Consider the following 16,367-nt stretch of genomic DNA (forward strand, 5'->3'; position numbering starts at 1 on the left):
AGCATGAAGAGAGGACTAGCAAGGAGACCAGTGACTGTAGCTTTATGGCAGTGTAATAGTTGTGGAGGGTTGATGGCCAAGATCCCATGGCATGGGTTTATCCAGGCTATCAAATTCCTTCTGTGTCCACGGCTTGCAAACTCCATGGTGTTTTCTGGGCTCCCTGCTGGCACTTGGTGGGTGACGTGTGACTCTTGCCCACAGGTAGTGAAGGAGCGGCTGGTGTGTCATGCCATCGTGGGGAACCAGTTTGGGAAGAGACGGATAATGCAAGTGGCTGTCACGTGCGAGTTCATTGCTCCCACCCTGCAAGTGTCGCCCAGAGCAATGTCTTTCCGGGTGGAGAAGGTAGGTCTCTGGGTTGGGTCCTGGTGTTTAGTAGCATGGCTGAGGACTGAAAGCCCACGGAGGGGTGTGATGGCCTTCAGGGAAGGAAGTTAAACATCTTCTCCAAGTCCTCAGGGCTTTGCCATTGGTTTGAGCAGGACCAAGCTATTGCCATCAACACTGAGATCATCATTTCTCCCCTGTGGGGTTGGGTCCATCTCTCCAGCTCTATTTTGCCTGTGTTGAGCTGGAGGCAGAATCGAGCTGCTGAGCCCATGGCCAGGTGTGTGGGACCCACAAGAACAGCATGGGCCTCTCACAGCCATCCTCCTGTGTAGGGACTGGGGCGGGAGAGCAGGTCGCTGTGGCCGAGCGATGCCAAGCGCCCTCCTCACCCCCCAACCCCCCCCGTGAGGTGGTCTGTGAGCAAAGCGACCGTGTTTTTAGAGATGGGACTGCTTAACTTCACCGAAGGGCGGTGAGTCACCCCCCTCCCTGTTTTTTCCCCTTGTCTTTAGCAACCCAGCGATGTCCTGAGCCTTCAGTACAAGCCTCTCTCTTTAAAAAACACCTCCTCCCTGCCGCTCAGCATCGTCCTGATGGTAGAGCAACCCTTCTGGGTCTGCAGTGCGTCCCAGCAGCCCCTGCCAGACCAGGTGAGCAGCCCCAGACCTTCCCGCTGGTGGGGTTTGAAGAGGGAGGGGGGTGGGGGTGCGTTTCCGTTGGGAAGCCCTCCAGGAGAGGTGGTTATTCCTTTGAATTGGCAGTCAGTTGGCATGAACAGCATCAGGTTTGAAAAGGAGAGAAAAGACCACCTCAAATGGGGAAATACCTCCTGGCTCTAAGACAACTCGGAGCAGGAACCTAGGTGTGGGCCAACCGTGAGGTGAAGGTGTCTCTTGGAAGCCCTCCTTGGGTGACCTGAAGAGCTGCTTGCTCTCTTTGGGGGCAGCTCTGCCCTTGGGAAGGCCGAGGCGCTTGTCACCTGCGCTGCTGGCAGTGGGAGGTGTCAGACATGGGCTCTGCTAGAGACATGTTGGAAGCATGGCCACCGTTGCCATGCAGGTGATGAGCCCTCTCCAGGCTGAGGGCACAGTGCCCTAGGGCTCATGTTGAGTGTGAAGACAAAGGGGTTCCTCTAGAGTCAGGGCACGCCAGGATTTATTTCCCTCTTGCATTATGGGTGCAGAGCACAAGGGGGTGAGCCTGAGAGTCTCAGAGAAGAAAGTTGTGCTGCATGGTCAGGGGCACGTTGTAAAGAAAACGAAGGCTGAAGCAAGAAGCCCACGTTGGGGTTGCACTTTGAACACTGAGGCGTTTTGTGCCACCAGACCTCGGAACTTCATCACACCAGTGGTTAATACTCGTCATCTTCTTGCAGCCCATAAAGCTGGGGACCGGGAAGGAACTTAATCTCTCCATCGGGTTTAACCCTGCTTTTGAAGAGGGTTGGAATAGTTGGGAAGCAGAGAAAACTCTGAAGATACAGTTTCCTGAGCACCCTCACGAGGAGCAAGTCACCATTCGGGGAGAAGTCTTCTTCCCAAATCTCCATATCCAGACCACAACCTTGGACTTTGGCTGCGTCTTGAATGACACTGAACACGAGCGCCACATCCAGATGACCAACTGCAGCCCGCTGCCCGTCCAGTACCACTGGCTGTTCCTGATGGACGACTCCACAAGCCACCTGAGGTACGTGCACCTCTCCTTGAAGCTCTTCGTCCGCTGTCCCGTTTGTCCTTTGCAAAGCCTGAGATGGTTTGTGTAGCATCCGACAAATCCCTTTCACTTTCCCTTGTGGAAAAAGCACCTCCCAGCTTCAGGCAGGGAAGGTGCCCAGGGAGTGGGGCTTCTCCACAGCTTGAGGTGGGGATTTCCACGGCTTGAGGCAAGTGCCACCTTGAACTGAGTTCTCATGTGTTCTGCTGCCCATGGCATTCACACAGCGGCTGTTGCGTGTGTTCCAGCGCTCGTTGTGTGTTGTGTGTTCCGGCGGGTTCTGCTGCGGCTTTGGGTGCAGCAGTAGGTGTCAGTAGGAGGACTTGTCCCCACGTCCCTGGGCACCAGGGCCACCCAGTACTGGCCTGTGCTTTCCAAGCCCAAGAGCAATCTCTCAGTTGAGCTGTAGCGCATCTCTAAAGGCGTTTTCGAGCGGTTCTTCCCGCTGTGGCCTCTCTTGCATAGGTCAGAAGTTGACTCTGGGCAGTTTTAATTGCAGCCTCTGCTCCAAAGGGTTTGGCATTGCCCCTTTGCTGGCTCGTTAGCGCTGCGGCCATTTAGGACAGCTCCCTTTTCTGCTCCACATGTTAATTTAGTGGTAATGTGCTCTCTCAGGGTCCCTCAGGAGACACCATGTGATCCTTGTGGCAGAGCTGGAAATGAAGACGGTCTCCAAGCTATTAACACCTCACATTGCTCACTAAGAGCCCGGCAGAAGGGCAGCATGTCAGATCTATTTTTCTGGTCCACGTTAAGCACTGTTGGTATTGTAAATTATCAGATGAAACTAACGGGGTCTGACATGGAGGGAATCAACCGTCAGGGCTGGTGACGGTGAGATGGACAGAATGGTGGCCAGACTGGTGTGTGGCTGGAGAGTCTCCAGGCGCTCCCGGTGCGTGTGTCCCATTGGCACAGGCACCTCCCTTCTCACCCAGAAGAAGTCAGGCTGCCCGAAGGCAGCTGAGGTACCTGGGTGTCCCGTGCAGTGCTGGGCTCTGTCCAGTTGAGGCACAGCAGGCTGGAGGCTCCAACCCATCCCAGCCCCGGCTCCATTCCAGCTCTGGCTCCATCCTGCCTTGTTACACGTACAAAAAACCACCAGCGTCGCTGCTTGCTCGTACCGACCCGCGGCTGTGGGTCACTCTTGGGGAGATGTTCTGCATCTATGTCTGGCTGAGCCACAGAACTTCTTGCCGTGGCTCTGCAGGTGGGGAAGGCAGGGTCTGGGGTGGCAGGTGCTTTTGGGAGGGTGCTGCTGGGTCTGTACCAGCCCATGGCTGCCTGGCTCTGTCCCTTTGCCCTCCAGTCTGGGCTTGTTGCAGGGTTCGTGTGTGTCTCCCTTTGCTGCCACGCTCCCCACCCCGGTGAGGTGTTCACCCCTGTCCCCATCTGCTGCTCCTTGCACCCGGCTGCCGGCACCGCCGCTATACTGGCATCGTCCCCAAGCACTGACCTGCTCTGACCGGCTTATGGAGCTGCTGAGCTCCCAGCTTGGTGCCAGATCCTGCCAAGGAGCTGCTCCTGCTGCCCTCCCTCCTTCCCACTGCAGCTCCACCATCAAAGCTTTGTTGTTTTCCAGGTTAACTCCTCCAACACCAACTTCTTTCACAAAAGCCAAACCACCAAAGGAGGAGGGAGCTCAGCTGGAGTGCCCAGCACCTTCAGAGAGCATCCTCGGGAATGGGAGTGTGGAGGAACCACTTGAAGCCCTGGCAGGGGTGGGGGATTCTGTCCCACAGCCACCAGATGCAGATGACACCCTGGAAACAGAGGTAGGTGATTTTCTACACCTCCCACCAGCGTTGCCTCCCCCAGCTTACTGCAGAGGGCCCGTGCTCATGCCACCCTTCCTTCTGCTGCCCGGAGAGTGGGCTTGGCAGCAGGGCCAGCGGCTGGATGCAGGCCTGTGGGGAGGGAGAAGTTGGAATCCCAGAAGCCTTTGGGTTGGGAGGGTCTCTAAAGATCAAATCCCACCCTCTGTCATGGGCAGGGACAGCCTTGCTGGCCCAGGCTGCCCAAAGCCCCATCCAACCTGGCCTTGAACCCTGCCAGGGATGGGACTTCCACAGCCCCTTGGGCACCCTGTGCCAGGGCCTCCCCACCCTCAGAGTAACGCACGCACATGTAACCTCTGTGGGACACCACAGGCCTAGGAAAGTGCTGTCAGGATCTTTGGGAACACGTGCTAGGTGAAGCTTTGCTGGGTTTGGAAACATAGAGACCACAAAAAGCATGGAAAGATGAGAAGACTCTGCCCTCCCCAGTACCTTATCTCCTGGGGAGATGCCCCATAAATCTTTGTAGTAGATTCTGCTGAGGCCAAGGCCATAGCACAAAGCATGTCTTCACCTCTTAAACTTCCAGAGCAACCACAAAGCCCTCATCTATAAGCAGGGGGTTAGAAGCCCAGGGCCAAGGTTCCTTTTGGACAGTGGCTTCTCTGAGGTTAAACACCAGCTCCTCACTGCTGGAAGATAGGAACCCATCTCGGCTGCCTTCTTCAGGAAGGTGCCTGTGGAAAAGAGTCCCCCAGCTGAGCTCCTCAGCTGATGAGTGCAGGAGAGGAAACAAAGCACCACCCAGAACAGGAGAGTTGCGCCGAGCGCTTCCCAAGTCCTTATTTTCCTGTTGGTGGAGTTTGGCTTGCAGCTGTACTCCTGGTTTGTCACAGAGAAGCTGCCCTGTCCCAGGCATCAGGCTTCTGGCATGTTCCTCGGGCAGCAGCGAACAGGCCCAGGCTGGCACCAGGCTGCACAATGGAACCCTTGGGGTCTCTGCCAGCCCTGAGCGCCTGGTGTACCCCGCTTCCTCCTGCAAGCTGGCGTGTAGGATGTACAGTTGGAGCCCGTGTCTCATCTGCGGGTGGGCTTGGACCCATGCTCAAGCATTGGCAGGGACATACCTGTACTTGGCTTGCGCCCAGGTCCCATCTCAGCTGCTTCCTGGCTTGATGAGGTGGTCGAGCCACGAGCGGAGTGGTCTGGCTCAGCCCCACCAGCTGCTTACTGCAGCCCATGGCACTTGTTTTCCAGCCTCTACCAGAGGGTGCTGCGGAGCAAGAGGGTGCTGCAGAGCCAGAGGGTGCTGCGGAGCCAGACAGCACTGTGGAGTCTCAGAGCTCTGTGACCATCAAGCAGCTGAGGTCATCTGTCGGTCTGGAGCTCCCCACTATGGAGGTGGACGAGGTGAGTGGGAACCTGTCTCGCTTCCGTGGTCACACTGGTGGCCCTAAGGACGTGCGCTGATGTTCCTCTGGAGGCAGTGGGAGGCCCGTTCTGCAGCAGAGAGAGCTTCTGGCTGCCAAGAGACCTCCCAAATTACTCTAACGTGGAGTATTAATTAACACATTCATTACTGAGTATGGGAGAAGATTTTCCCCATGGTCTTCCCACTTTTAAGCAGGGTGGCTGCAGGATGAGACTGGGTTTGAGGAAGAGGCCCTCCAGCCATGTCTGTCCTTTGCTCCAGGCAGTGGCTCCCTCCTCTCCTGCACCCATTTCCACAGCTGATGTCTCAGTGTCTCTTCCCCTTCCTCCAGGTTTTCCACATCCTGCCGCTGTACGGCGTGCTGCAGCCGGGCGAGAGCGAGCGGGTCAGGGTCACCTTCTCTGGCCATGCAGACATCATTGCCCGCGTCACGGCGCTGTGCCGCGTGGAGGGAGGCCCGACCTATGAGGTTGCGCTGCGTGGGGAGGCCTCGCTCATCCACTACCTCCTGGACAGCACGGAGATGGACTGCGGGCTGCAGGTACCAGGCGCTTCTCTTGGCAGGAATCCTTGAGACCATCCCTGGCAGGTGGCTGCCCACCGAGGTCCAGGACTCTCACTGGCTTTTTTGGTTGTTTGGCTTGGAGGTGCAGCTTTGGGGTAACAGGTCCTGTGTCCAAGCTGGTTTTAATGGTCATCTCCATTGCCCTTCCTGAAGCTGGGAATCCCTCCTCTTCAATGAACTCTGGCTCCCAGGGCAGGTGGTGATCTCCAGGGAGATGTGCCCTGAGACATCCATCTGCAGATCCGCTCCCAGATCCTGGGGTCCAAGGAGATGGTCTCTTTCAGTGCTCTCCATAGACCAACAAAAGGAAGCAGGAACAACGTTACCATGGGCTTCAGTCACCGTGTGAGAGAATGTCCCAGAACAATCCCCATTTTACCTCTTTTCAGTCAGCCCCCCCAACATTGCCAGCTGTTGGCCCTGTACGTCTTGCCCCGTGTCCTTGGTTTGCTGTCCCTGGAAGCTCTGCAAATCCCTTTCCTTCTGAAATGCCTCCTTAGTGCCTCTCTGTCAGTGCCAGCAGAATCCAGGCATCCCAGCATGTACATGGCTCCCTCGTAAAGACAAGTGATGCCCTACAAGTGGGTCAAGGGATGGTGACTGAGAGCACGGTGGGCTGGCCATGCTGGATGGGGCGGTTGCCTTGATCTGTCCTGAATTTCCTTGGAGCCTTTGCAGAGGCTCTGCTCCATCCAGGGCTCCATCCAGGGCTCCATCAATTTGAGAAGCGGGGGAAGTGCGAGGGAACTAAGCTCACTGGAGATGGATCAGAGACTGAATAGGGGCTCGGCCAAGAAGGTCCTTGGCACTAGTTAAGGGTTGCTGTCCAGACCACTGAGCACCCCCAGCTCAAGGGGGCTGGTAACAGAAGAAGCTTCCTGGTGGGAGCCATGGTCCTCCTTTGTGTTTCAGCTGGCTGTCAGATGACGCCTTAAAGTGCTGAGGACTTGTATCTTAAAATCCTAGAACAGTTTGGGTTGGAAGGGACCTTAGAGGTCATCTTGTCCACCTTCACTGAGCAGGGACATCTTCCACTAGGTCAGGTTGCTCAGAGCCTCATCCAGCCTGACCAGATGTTTCCAGCAGTGGGGCATCCCCCAGTTTATTACTGAGCTTTTTGTGGTGGTTGCTGCACCTCTGCGCGCTGCCATAAATACCTGCGTGGGTTCCTCAGGTTGGCCTGGGAGAGTCAGGTGCCCGTCCCTCCTCTTCCTCTGCCTCTCTCCTGCGTTGTGTCCATCGGCTGTCATCCCAGTGTCAGCAGGAGGAGATTGCCAACATCCAGATGCGTGTCCTCAGTTTCCCGCCCCTCTGTCTTCTCTCCAGCTGTTTACCGAAGTCACCAAATCAGAGGTCACCCTGCGGAACAGCGGGAAGATGGGATTCACCTACGTGGTGCTGAGCCCCAGCACGGCCACCGCGGACAGTCCTCAGCCTGGCGTGCCCCTGGTCCTGCCCAGCACCGTGAGTAGCACGAGGGGTTGACGCTGGCTCCACATCAGGCTGCCCAGGAGGGGGTTATAGGGGAGGAACAAAAGGTTGGGCAAGCAGAGTCCTAGTTGTACCAGGTGAAGTTGTGCTGGTAGCGGCACTGGAGCGGGATGGTGCAAGGTCTCCTGAGCGTCTCCTTCCCCTCAGCGTTGGGTGGTGGGACAGGACTTCCTCCAGGTCCCTGCCTGCCTCCTGTCAGCACTAAGGACGTAAATAGTCCCACTCTTGGGCACGCAGCTCCTGTGTCGGAACTCGCGCCGGCCCCTCGCTCCTCCAGCTCGTAGCATCCCCTGTCCCAGTGCCTGGGTTCTGCCTGGATCCCTCAGCTGAAGCAGCATTCCTATCCGTGTCCCTCCTGGCAATGGGAAGAGGAGGCCAAATGGCTTTCACATGTCCTCGTGCCAGTCTCCTGCAAGGGGTGACACTGCTCCAGAGGACACGGCTCTGCTTGGCCCTGGGCAGTTGCTGCTGTGCAAGCAGCTTGGCAGGACTTGCTTTTGCAGATGCCGTGTTGGGAGCTGGAGTCCGGGGCTCCGGGGACCAAGAGGCAGGATGTGTCCTGCTCAGCAGCTTCTCCCTGCGGCGTGGGGGGGAGCAGGGAGCTGAAGGTCCAGCCCAGTGAGCTGAGAAGAGCTGTGGCTGTGCCCTGTCCCCTGAGCAGTGTTGCCACCTGTTTGTATTGGCTCTCAACCTGCTTGGCATGAGCCCAACTCCAGGCTCAGACAGCTCTTCTCTAGGAGCCCAGTGAGGAGGGGATTTGTGGGGAACCCCTTCATCCCTGGAGCTCGTCCGAGCCTCTGCCTCTGCTTTTCCAGGGGTGTAAGTTTGCAGGTCACTGTGAGTCTAGATAGTGCCATGCACCCTCGGTGTAACCACCCAGGCAGGAGCTGTTGGTTGGGCTCATGAGTAAGAGGTCAGGCTCTTGGACACCAGCCTGGGAGCCACTGCAGTGCCGTGACAGGAGCTGCTGGCCCTGCTGAGAGTTTGGGCACGCCGCTCCTCCTCCACAGCAGCTGGCAGAAGGGCTTTTCTTTGCTGCTTGGGTCTGGCAGAGGGTGGGCAGTGTTGGCAGGAGGACAAACCACAGCCCGGTGTAGGAGACTTGAGCTTTTGGATGCAGGGAAGCTGGAAGGCGATGTGTTGTGTGAGAACCTGCAACGTGCCTTCTCATCTCAGCTTACCGGTGGTCTGAGCCACCCCTCTGCCAAGCCCTCTGGTTGAATTCCCCTCCTCTTCTTCCACACCTCCAGGGTTACATTGGACCTGGCAGAGAGCAAGTGCTCACTGTCTATCACCTGCCGGGAGTGCCTGGAGTCTTCTGCAGGACCTTCCAGATCCAAGTGGGTCACCTGGAGCCAGAAGAGATCAGGCTGAAAGGAGAGGGGAATTTTCCCAGGATTTATTTGGACCTTCCTAGGAGAATCAAAGGTGAGCACTGTCTGACTGCTTCTCGGGGAGGTCCCCTGGGGGTCTTTTTCTGCCCCCCTGTGTCATCATGCTCATAGGGCAGTTCACACCCACCTCCACCAAGCCTGGAGGTTTCAGGGCTGTTGTTCTTCTGGTTGCTTTCTAGAAGCACATGGGCTTTGCTCCAGAGAGCCATCCTGGCCAGTGTCATCTGTTGGTGGCCTGGATAAAGGGGACAGCTAGAAAGCAGTGTTGGGGAAAGCTGTAATGTGGGCTGGCAGGGATTTGGGCAGGGGTGGGGGGGATGAGATGCTCCCTTGTGTGGAGGAAGATGGGTGGGAGAGAACATAGAAGAAAAGCAGCATCCTCTTTCCATGCGTTGCTGGAGGAATGTGTTTGTGGGAAGGGCCAACGCTGGGGGTGTGGAGCTTCCCAGCTTTAACGGGGACGCCGCTGCGCCCACACTTCTATTTGTGGCTGTTTTCTTCCTTCAGGAAATGAGAACTATGAGCACATCCTCAAAGAGGCAATAGAAAAGCTTGGAGGAGACAGCCAGAGAGACGACGCGGTGGTTGTCGGGGAGGCCACGGCCAGCAAGCCACCCATGGACGACTCTGGCACTGTGGTGAGACCGGCTGCTGCCCTGTTTGGCAGGGGCCACCCTCTCTCTGTGTCACTTGTCCCCCTTGCACGCTGCAGCTGGCTCCCCTGGGCTGGCCACAAACATGGGGCTCCTCTGGTAGTGGTCCTTCCCGTGGGTGCCTGAGCTTCCTGAGTGCCCGAGGGGGAGGTCCTGAAGACTGTGCTCAAGCAACTGAGATGTGTCTCCAAGAGCTGTCAGCGCTGATGTGGTTCCCTCATGGAGAGAGCTTTTGTCTGAGCTGCCCTGGCAGCGGCTGGGGACAGGCAGCTACTTGGAGCTCTGGCAGGTCCTTGACTTGTTTGGTCAGATCAGCTTGCATAAGGGTGGCTGAGCAGGCGAAGGTGCTGGAGTTCATCTCCCTTCAGATATGGTCCTGGCAGATTCTGAGCAGCTGGACAGAAGGACCCCATCATAGACTGTATTGGCCAGGACATCCAGAGGCCATCTACCCCCTGCAGCGAGTAGGGACACCTTTAAGTAAATCAGGTTGCTCAAAGCTTCATCCTTGAATGTCTTCAGGCATGAAGCCTCCACCACCTCCTTGGGCAAGCTGTGCCAGGGTCTCACCACCCTCAGAGTGAAGGACTTGTTCCTGCTTCTTACCAAGAGCAGGGTGGGATTAACTTCCCTTTGCTAACCAGCCACTGTCTTTGTTTTCCTCAGCTGGACGTTGGGGTGCAGATGGAGATGGAGAACATGCTGATAGAGCAGCACGCCCTGGAGCAGCAGAAAGCTCTCTCCTCCGGTTCCCTGGAGGACGCTGCCTTTGACCAGTGTGCTCGTCGGAGGCTTCTCAAGTTAGTAGGGCCCCTGTGCTCTGATGGTAGCGCACAGTGGTGCGCCCCTGCTCCTGGGAGCTCCTTGTCTCTGGGAATAGCTGGGGACTTGAGAAGGGGGTTGATCCTGACAGTTTGGACGTGCTACCAGTGAGCAGCCTGAGGACTTTTTTCCAGTGGCTTTTCACAGCAGAGGAGTTGTGCCCAGTGTCTGTTTAAACTCATTTTATTCTAAGAACCTGTTAGTAGCTGATAAAAGCTTGGACCTGGGTGCCCCGTGACGTACCAAAGTCTTCTTAGCAGAAGATCAGACCTTGGGCTTCATGGGCTGGAGTTTCTCCAGCAGTGACTACAGAAGCACCTGCTTTGTTTGCATCCTCCTCCACCTTAAGGACTGTCCTTGCTTCTCCTTCCAGAGTGGAGCTGCCCGAGTACATCCTGGACTTTGGCCACGTCGTTCTTGGTGACATCCACACGCACGTCGTGAAGATCACCAACCCCGGGCAGCTCCCCGCGTCCTTCTGCGCCGACGGACGGGCTCTGTGTGGCACCGGTAACCCATGCTGGAGAGACTTCCCGCGGGCTTGAAGGACCTGTCTCTGACAGATGAGCTGGGGCCACGGGGAAGGGTTTTGAGTGCTCTTTTGCATCGTTTTCTCTTCCTTCCTCCCCCTGCTCGGTGCTCTGCAGCCAGAACTCTCCTGGCCCGCAGTGTGCAGCCACCTGGGCTGCCCTGACGCTTCATTGCGGGGGCTCCGTGGGCTGATCACCTTGGTCACCTCTCAGCATCTTCTGCTCTTGGCTACCAGGAGCATCTCCTGAGTGTCTTTGTGCGCTCCATGAGCTTGTGTTGGGAGCAGACGGGACCCTTGGTGCTTTGGAAGTGCTTTGTTTAGAGTTCGTAATGGCACAGTGCTGCTTTAGCCTCTCTTGAGACAACAGCCTCTGAGGTCAAAACAGGCTTTCAAAACAGGTCCTTGAGGACCATCAGATGGTGACTTGCTGCATGTGAAGGGTGGTCAGGTGTCTCCTCTAAATTGTCTTCCAAGCAGCACCACAGCACAGGGGAATCTTCCCTGGAAGTTCTTTGGAGAGATCTGCGCATCCTTCCTGGGGGCCTGGTGAAGGAATTGCTGGTGCTCCTCAGCTGATGGGTTTCCGTTTTACCCTGCGGGTCTTGAATTCAGGCTGTGAAATTCCTTTCCCTTTGAGCGGTGACAAGAGAGAAGGAGTGGCTGTCTTCTCTGGAGACACAAAGGGTCCTTCTGCCTGACAGTCCTGTGGACACCCATACGGTCTGAACATACTTGTGACCAATTTCACGATGCTGGTGTATCTCAGCTGCTTTATTTTCACCCTTTCAAGGTTTCAGTGTGGATCTGGGCTGCGTGAAGAACCTGCCCTTCTGTGAGACAGAGACCTTTGAAGTGCGCTTTGACCCGCAGAGTGCCAACCTGCCGGTGGGAGAAGTGAATGTTGTCCTGCCCATCAAGGTACTGTATCCTTCCTCACCTCCCTGTGCCAGCACGGCCTTTTGAGGCAGCTGTCAGGTTGGGGACAGCAGCAGATGTTGCCTGGACCTTCAGCTGGATGCTCTGCCCCTCACTAGGCAGAAGAAGGCCCCACATTTCCCATCCGCCTCCGTGCCAGTGTGGCTGAGCCATCCATCTGCGTCTCCAGGGACAGACTGGAGTTTGCTGCTGTCCAGTGTGGACAGTGTCAGGAAGAAACCATCAAGCCCCACAACCAACTCCAGGTCCCCTGTTCCATCACCATGAATGAGCCTGTTGTGAAGGGGAGGAAGAGACGACGCGGGACACGTAACTTCTCGGTTGGGTTTTCTGTGCCTCTCGTGCCTTTTCTGCCGCTGTGGGTGCCTCACCGCGTGGGGACGGCTCGTGGGAGGGAGACTGGAGGGTATGCAGCAAGGCTGGTTCACCTGGACTTGTTGAGCAGCTGATGTTTCACTTCTCTGCCACCTTCACCCATTCGTCCTCCTCCAAGGACGGTGCCTGCCCGTCTGCCTGCCCTGCCCACAGGTTTTCCCTCCAGTTCTAGGCTGCAGTGGCCACATCTGGTCTGGATGTGGGTGCTCTTGGCGCCGTGACGGTGTCTCAGAGCACTGTGGGCACTTGAGGGTCTGTCCTCGCAGACCAAAGAGACCTCACAAGGTTCCTTCCTGTGCCCAGGTGGACAAGTATTTGCCACTGTACCTTAAACAAAAGCTGCTGAGGCAGTGGAAGAACAAGCGCTGTGTCTTCCAGGTGCTGCCCTTGGCCAGGACCCTGACTCCAGGACAGCGCTACAAGGTGCGAGTCAGGTTTACACCCCGGAAAGAGGTGAGATTGACGTGTGGAAAATAGACTCTATAACTTGCTGAGAAGTATAAGCTGCATCCGAGTCCTCATCCTGTTCCTGCAGCTGAGGGGGAGGCTTAAAAATGTCGTTCAGATCCTGTTCTGGTACCTGGTAAATTTTATCGGGTCTGGTACACCTCTGCCCTATACTGCACGTCGAGCAACACCGCCTCAGTTTACCTTTGTGTTTTTTATTCTCCCTCTCGAGTGCTAGTACCATAGGATCTTGTGGTGGGACTAATCCACACTCCCTTTGCCACTCTGGATGGTTTTGGAGGGTGTAAAACATATCCAGATATGTAACTTCATCCCATTTTCCTTCTCTTCTTAGAAATAACATCCATTGTAATAAGGTGTTGTAATCTAATGTTCCGTTTAGTGGCCATTTAGCCCCATCTTCTAATTTATACCAAGGCCACCACTGATTACAATATTTCATAAGTGTTTTCTTCTTTTCAGTGCCTCCTGATCCCACCAATTCCTTCCAATGGGCTAGCACACACCCTAGGGGATTCTTCTTAGAGGCTCCACTTTGATTGTTACCCATCATTTTAGGCTTAGACTGCGACGGTTACAGTTTGAACCTTCCCTTTCTAGTACTTTCTGTGGGGACGTAGGGGGAAAACTGCGCCTGCGCGTGTCCAAAAACACAGTTAGGTGAACACGCAGTCAAGCAGCAGAGCAGTACAAAGTGGCCGGCGCTGGTGAGGGTGAGACCCCAGTTCCCTTGCCTGAATCACAGGATGCGCCCACCACTCCAGGAGTGGTAAATTTTCCCTTCTACAGCACTATAGCCAGGCAGTAGGGACAACGTCCTTGCTATGGCTGTAGTGGTACATTGTTCCCTTGCCCTTAGACTTTCAGGTTGTCATCGCCTTCCGAACGAGTGCAGCTTTACCCACCGGAACAACCAGACAGGTGGGTGTTACTGAGACTAAAAGGTCTCTTCAAGCTCAGATAATTTAGAAAGAATCAAAATTTTCCTTTTCTGTTGTTTTAATTCTAGGCAGAGGACCCAGGCTTCTGCTCCAGCTGATGCGGATATGTGGGAGCGACGCTTTAAAATGGAATGTTTTGTATTGTCAGCACTTATTATTATTTTGATTATTTTTTTTTATTGTTACTGGTTTTTATTGTTGTTATAGTTGTGCATAGTAATAAAGTTTAGTTTTTGTTCAGTTAATCAAGAGTTTCTATCTATATCTCTATTGGACATCAGGGGGAGAAAGTTGCTACACCACGTGACTCATAACTTTATAGGAGACAAAGAAGGGATATGGTTCACAGGAACTGTTTGCATGCAATTCGCCACGTCTTGGATCAGTTAGATTAGACACGGTGGAAATATTTAATTTCCCACATATTCCTTTCTCTTAGTTTTATTGCTCTTCCAGATCTGTATGAAGTTTTTGATCTCAACCTTCATCTAATATCTACCACAAGTTCCAACCAATCTCTTCACAGGGATTCGGGACTACAAATTGGGGCCCTTTCCTTAGTTTACAGTAACTTGATTTCACAATCACTCACTCATCACACCACAGCAAACACCAAGATTTACGCCAGACAGCAAGTTTTACGACAAACAGTTGACATTCTATTAATTAATTGTCTGTTAAACTCTATCTATATCCATCCCCTCAGCATTATTCCATGTCACTGAATCACTGGTACCAGCAAGCAGCCCCAGCCCAGGCCCGTTCCCGGGCTCAGCGGGGCTGTCGCCCGTCGTGGTTCACCGCCCGTGGTCCCTGCGGTGCCGGCTCGTTCCAGGCAAACTGGGAATCCGCTTCAATGGTGGAGCATTCCCAAAGGTGGTTTGAACGTGGCCACTGGGACTTGGAAACTGGTGGCTTGTGGACACGAGAGCTCTGGCTCCCAGTCCTGGGGTGTTCCCGTTGCTGGCCAAAGGCCGAGTGGAGATGACACCCCTGATTGCGAGCGGTCGGGAGCTCCTCGCCCCTCTGATGGAGCGATACAGAGCGGATGTTTGCCCGCGGTGGCAGTGCCAGGACTGTCTGGGCAGTGTAACCCTGAAGGAGGAGGAGAAGCAGCCCCTGAGCTCACACATAAGGACCTGCACTCCCCCAGGGCGAGCTGAAACCCCTGTCAGTCCATTTAAATCCATGGGATACCCAGTTCCACCTGATGCCAGGAACCATCCTGGTTCCTCAGAGCCAGCGTGCCAGGGCCCCAGCCCCTGCTGCACATGAATAGCCGTGGGTGGTGTTAGAAATGACAAAGGTCCTAAAAACAGGACTTGAGGCAGACACTCTAGTGAAACAGTAATTTATTAAACATTCTTGCAAGAACGGGTGACCTAACAAAGTAGGCACACCTTTGGTCAGAGTTTGTAGCAGTTTTATACCATATCCTTATTCAAAAATCATTAGGTTACCTCACACACCTATACATACTCATAACCTGTCCCGCTTCATATTAAAATGAGTTCCAAGAAGTTACTTCCATCAACTCCTCCCCACTGTGCCTGCGCACTGCTGTTTGGTGGTGGTCGTTGAGGGTTGTGGGGATGAAGTTGGATGGCTCCTCTTCCTCACTGCAAGTAACCTTCTGTCTTGCGCAGACTCAGTTACCCCTTGACTCTGACCCAAACTACAGGTTTGGTTTCGGCAGGTTTTGTATACCTTCAAGGACAAGGGGGAGCTTGAACTAGTTACAATGAAATGCTTTGCCTGCATTTGTGACCAATTAGACAGGCAAGGAATTCATCGAACAGATAAGGAGGAGGGGGTACTGGAACTTGTCAAAGAAGTCATTTTATATCCACAGAACACATAGTCCTTGAGTGTATATTTTACTTAAAATACGGTGTTAGACTCAAACTTATGTCCCAATTGGTGTTTCTTCTTTATCAGTGAGGCAGAGTCGTTCAAGCCAGGCATCGCTTATGGGAGGTCACCGCTGTGGCACTTCAAGCTATCCTGTTAGCAAGCCTTCCTTAACCCTTTACAAGCATCTTAATGCAATTTTTCAGCAATGTTGAGACATAAGCCCACAGCTTTCCCACCCCATCACCCATTACTTAGCAAGCTTTAGATGGGTCTCCAGGCCTAGTCAAAACCGGCTGGAGTCTTCTTTTTTGTCATGCGCCATCATCATGGCAGAAATACTGGGTTCACTGGATTTACACATGCGTGAGCTTCCTTTTCTAGTACTTTCTGTGGGGAGGTGGTGAGGGAAAACTGCGCCTGTGTGTTTCCCAAAGCACACAGTTAGGTGAACACGCAGTTGAGCAGGAGAGCCGTACAAAATGGCCGGCGTTAGAGAAGACGAGACCTCAAACCCCCCGCCTGAATCACGGGACGCGTCTACAACTCCACGAGTGGTAAATTTTCCCTTCTACAGCACTATAGCCAGGCAGTAGGGGCAATGTCCCTGCTGTGGCTCTAGTGGTATATTGTTCCCTTGCCATTAGACTTTCAGGTTGTCATCGCCTTCCGAACGAGTGCGGCTTTACCCACCGGAACAACCAGACAGGTGGGTGTTACTGAGACTAAAAGGTCTCTTCAAGCTCAGATAATTTAGAAAGAATCAAGATTTTCTTTTTCTGTTAATTGTTTTAATTCCAGGCAGACAACCCAGGCTTCTGCTGAAAATGATGTGCACATTTGGGAGCGGCGCTTAAAAATTGAATGTTATCTGTTGTCCGGACTTATTATTATTTTGATTATTTTTCTTATTGTGGCTGGTTTCTATTGTTGTTATAGTTGTGTACACCAATAAAGTTCAGTTTTGTTCAATCAACTGTGAGTTTCTATATAGCCTAAATTCTTCTACAGAGAATACAATAACCCTTTTCAATTTGCAAAAGCAACATTTCCTAGCATTTTCCACAGTGGGACCCCCAC

At 54.2% G+C, this 16,367-nt stretch overlaps 1 protein-coding gene across 1 annotated transcript in view; it reads left to right on the forward strand.

The window, feature by feature from the left end:
- The window catches only part of LOC311195305 (hydrocephalus-inducing protein homolog), a gene marked incomplete at both ends in the record, with an annotated part of 41,362 nt that extends 25,915 nt beyond the window's left edge, over positions 1-15,447 (forward strand). Inside the window, 14 exons of the mRNA XM_084268686.1 lie at positions 205-348; positions 846-983; positions 1,709-2,062; positions 5,591-5,800; positions 7,151-7,288; positions 8,566-8,743; positions 9,217-9,347; positions 10,029-10,162; positions 10,558-10,694; positions 11,507-11,634; positions 11,751-11,972; positions 12,406-12,480; positions 13,355-13,416; positions 15,375-15,447. Coding sequence (XP_084124812.1) covers positions 205-348; positions 846-983; positions 1,709-2,062; positions 5,591-5,800; positions 7,151-7,288; positions 8,566-8,743; positions 9,217-9,347; positions 10,029-10,162; positions 10,558-10,694; positions 11,507-11,634; positions 11,751-11,972; positions 12,406-12,480; positions 13,355-13,416; positions 15,375-15,447 — 2,124 coding nt within the window. The remainder of the gene's footprint in view (positions 1-204; positions 349-845; positions 984-1,708; positions 2,063-5,590; positions 5,801-7,150; positions 7,289-8,565; positions 8,744-9,216; positions 9,348-10,028; positions 10,163-10,557; positions 10,695-11,506; positions 11,635-11,750; positions 11,973-12,405; positions 12,481-13,354; positions 13,417-15,374) is intronic.
- Between the last annotated feature and the right edge of the window lie 920 nt (positions 15,448-16,367).

Source organism: Gallinula chloropus (genome assembly GCF_964237585.1).
Source record: "Gallinula chloropus genome assembly, chromosome: 10".
NCBI lineage: Eukaryota > Metazoa > Chordata > Aves > Gruiformes > Rallidae > Gallinula > Gallinula chloropus.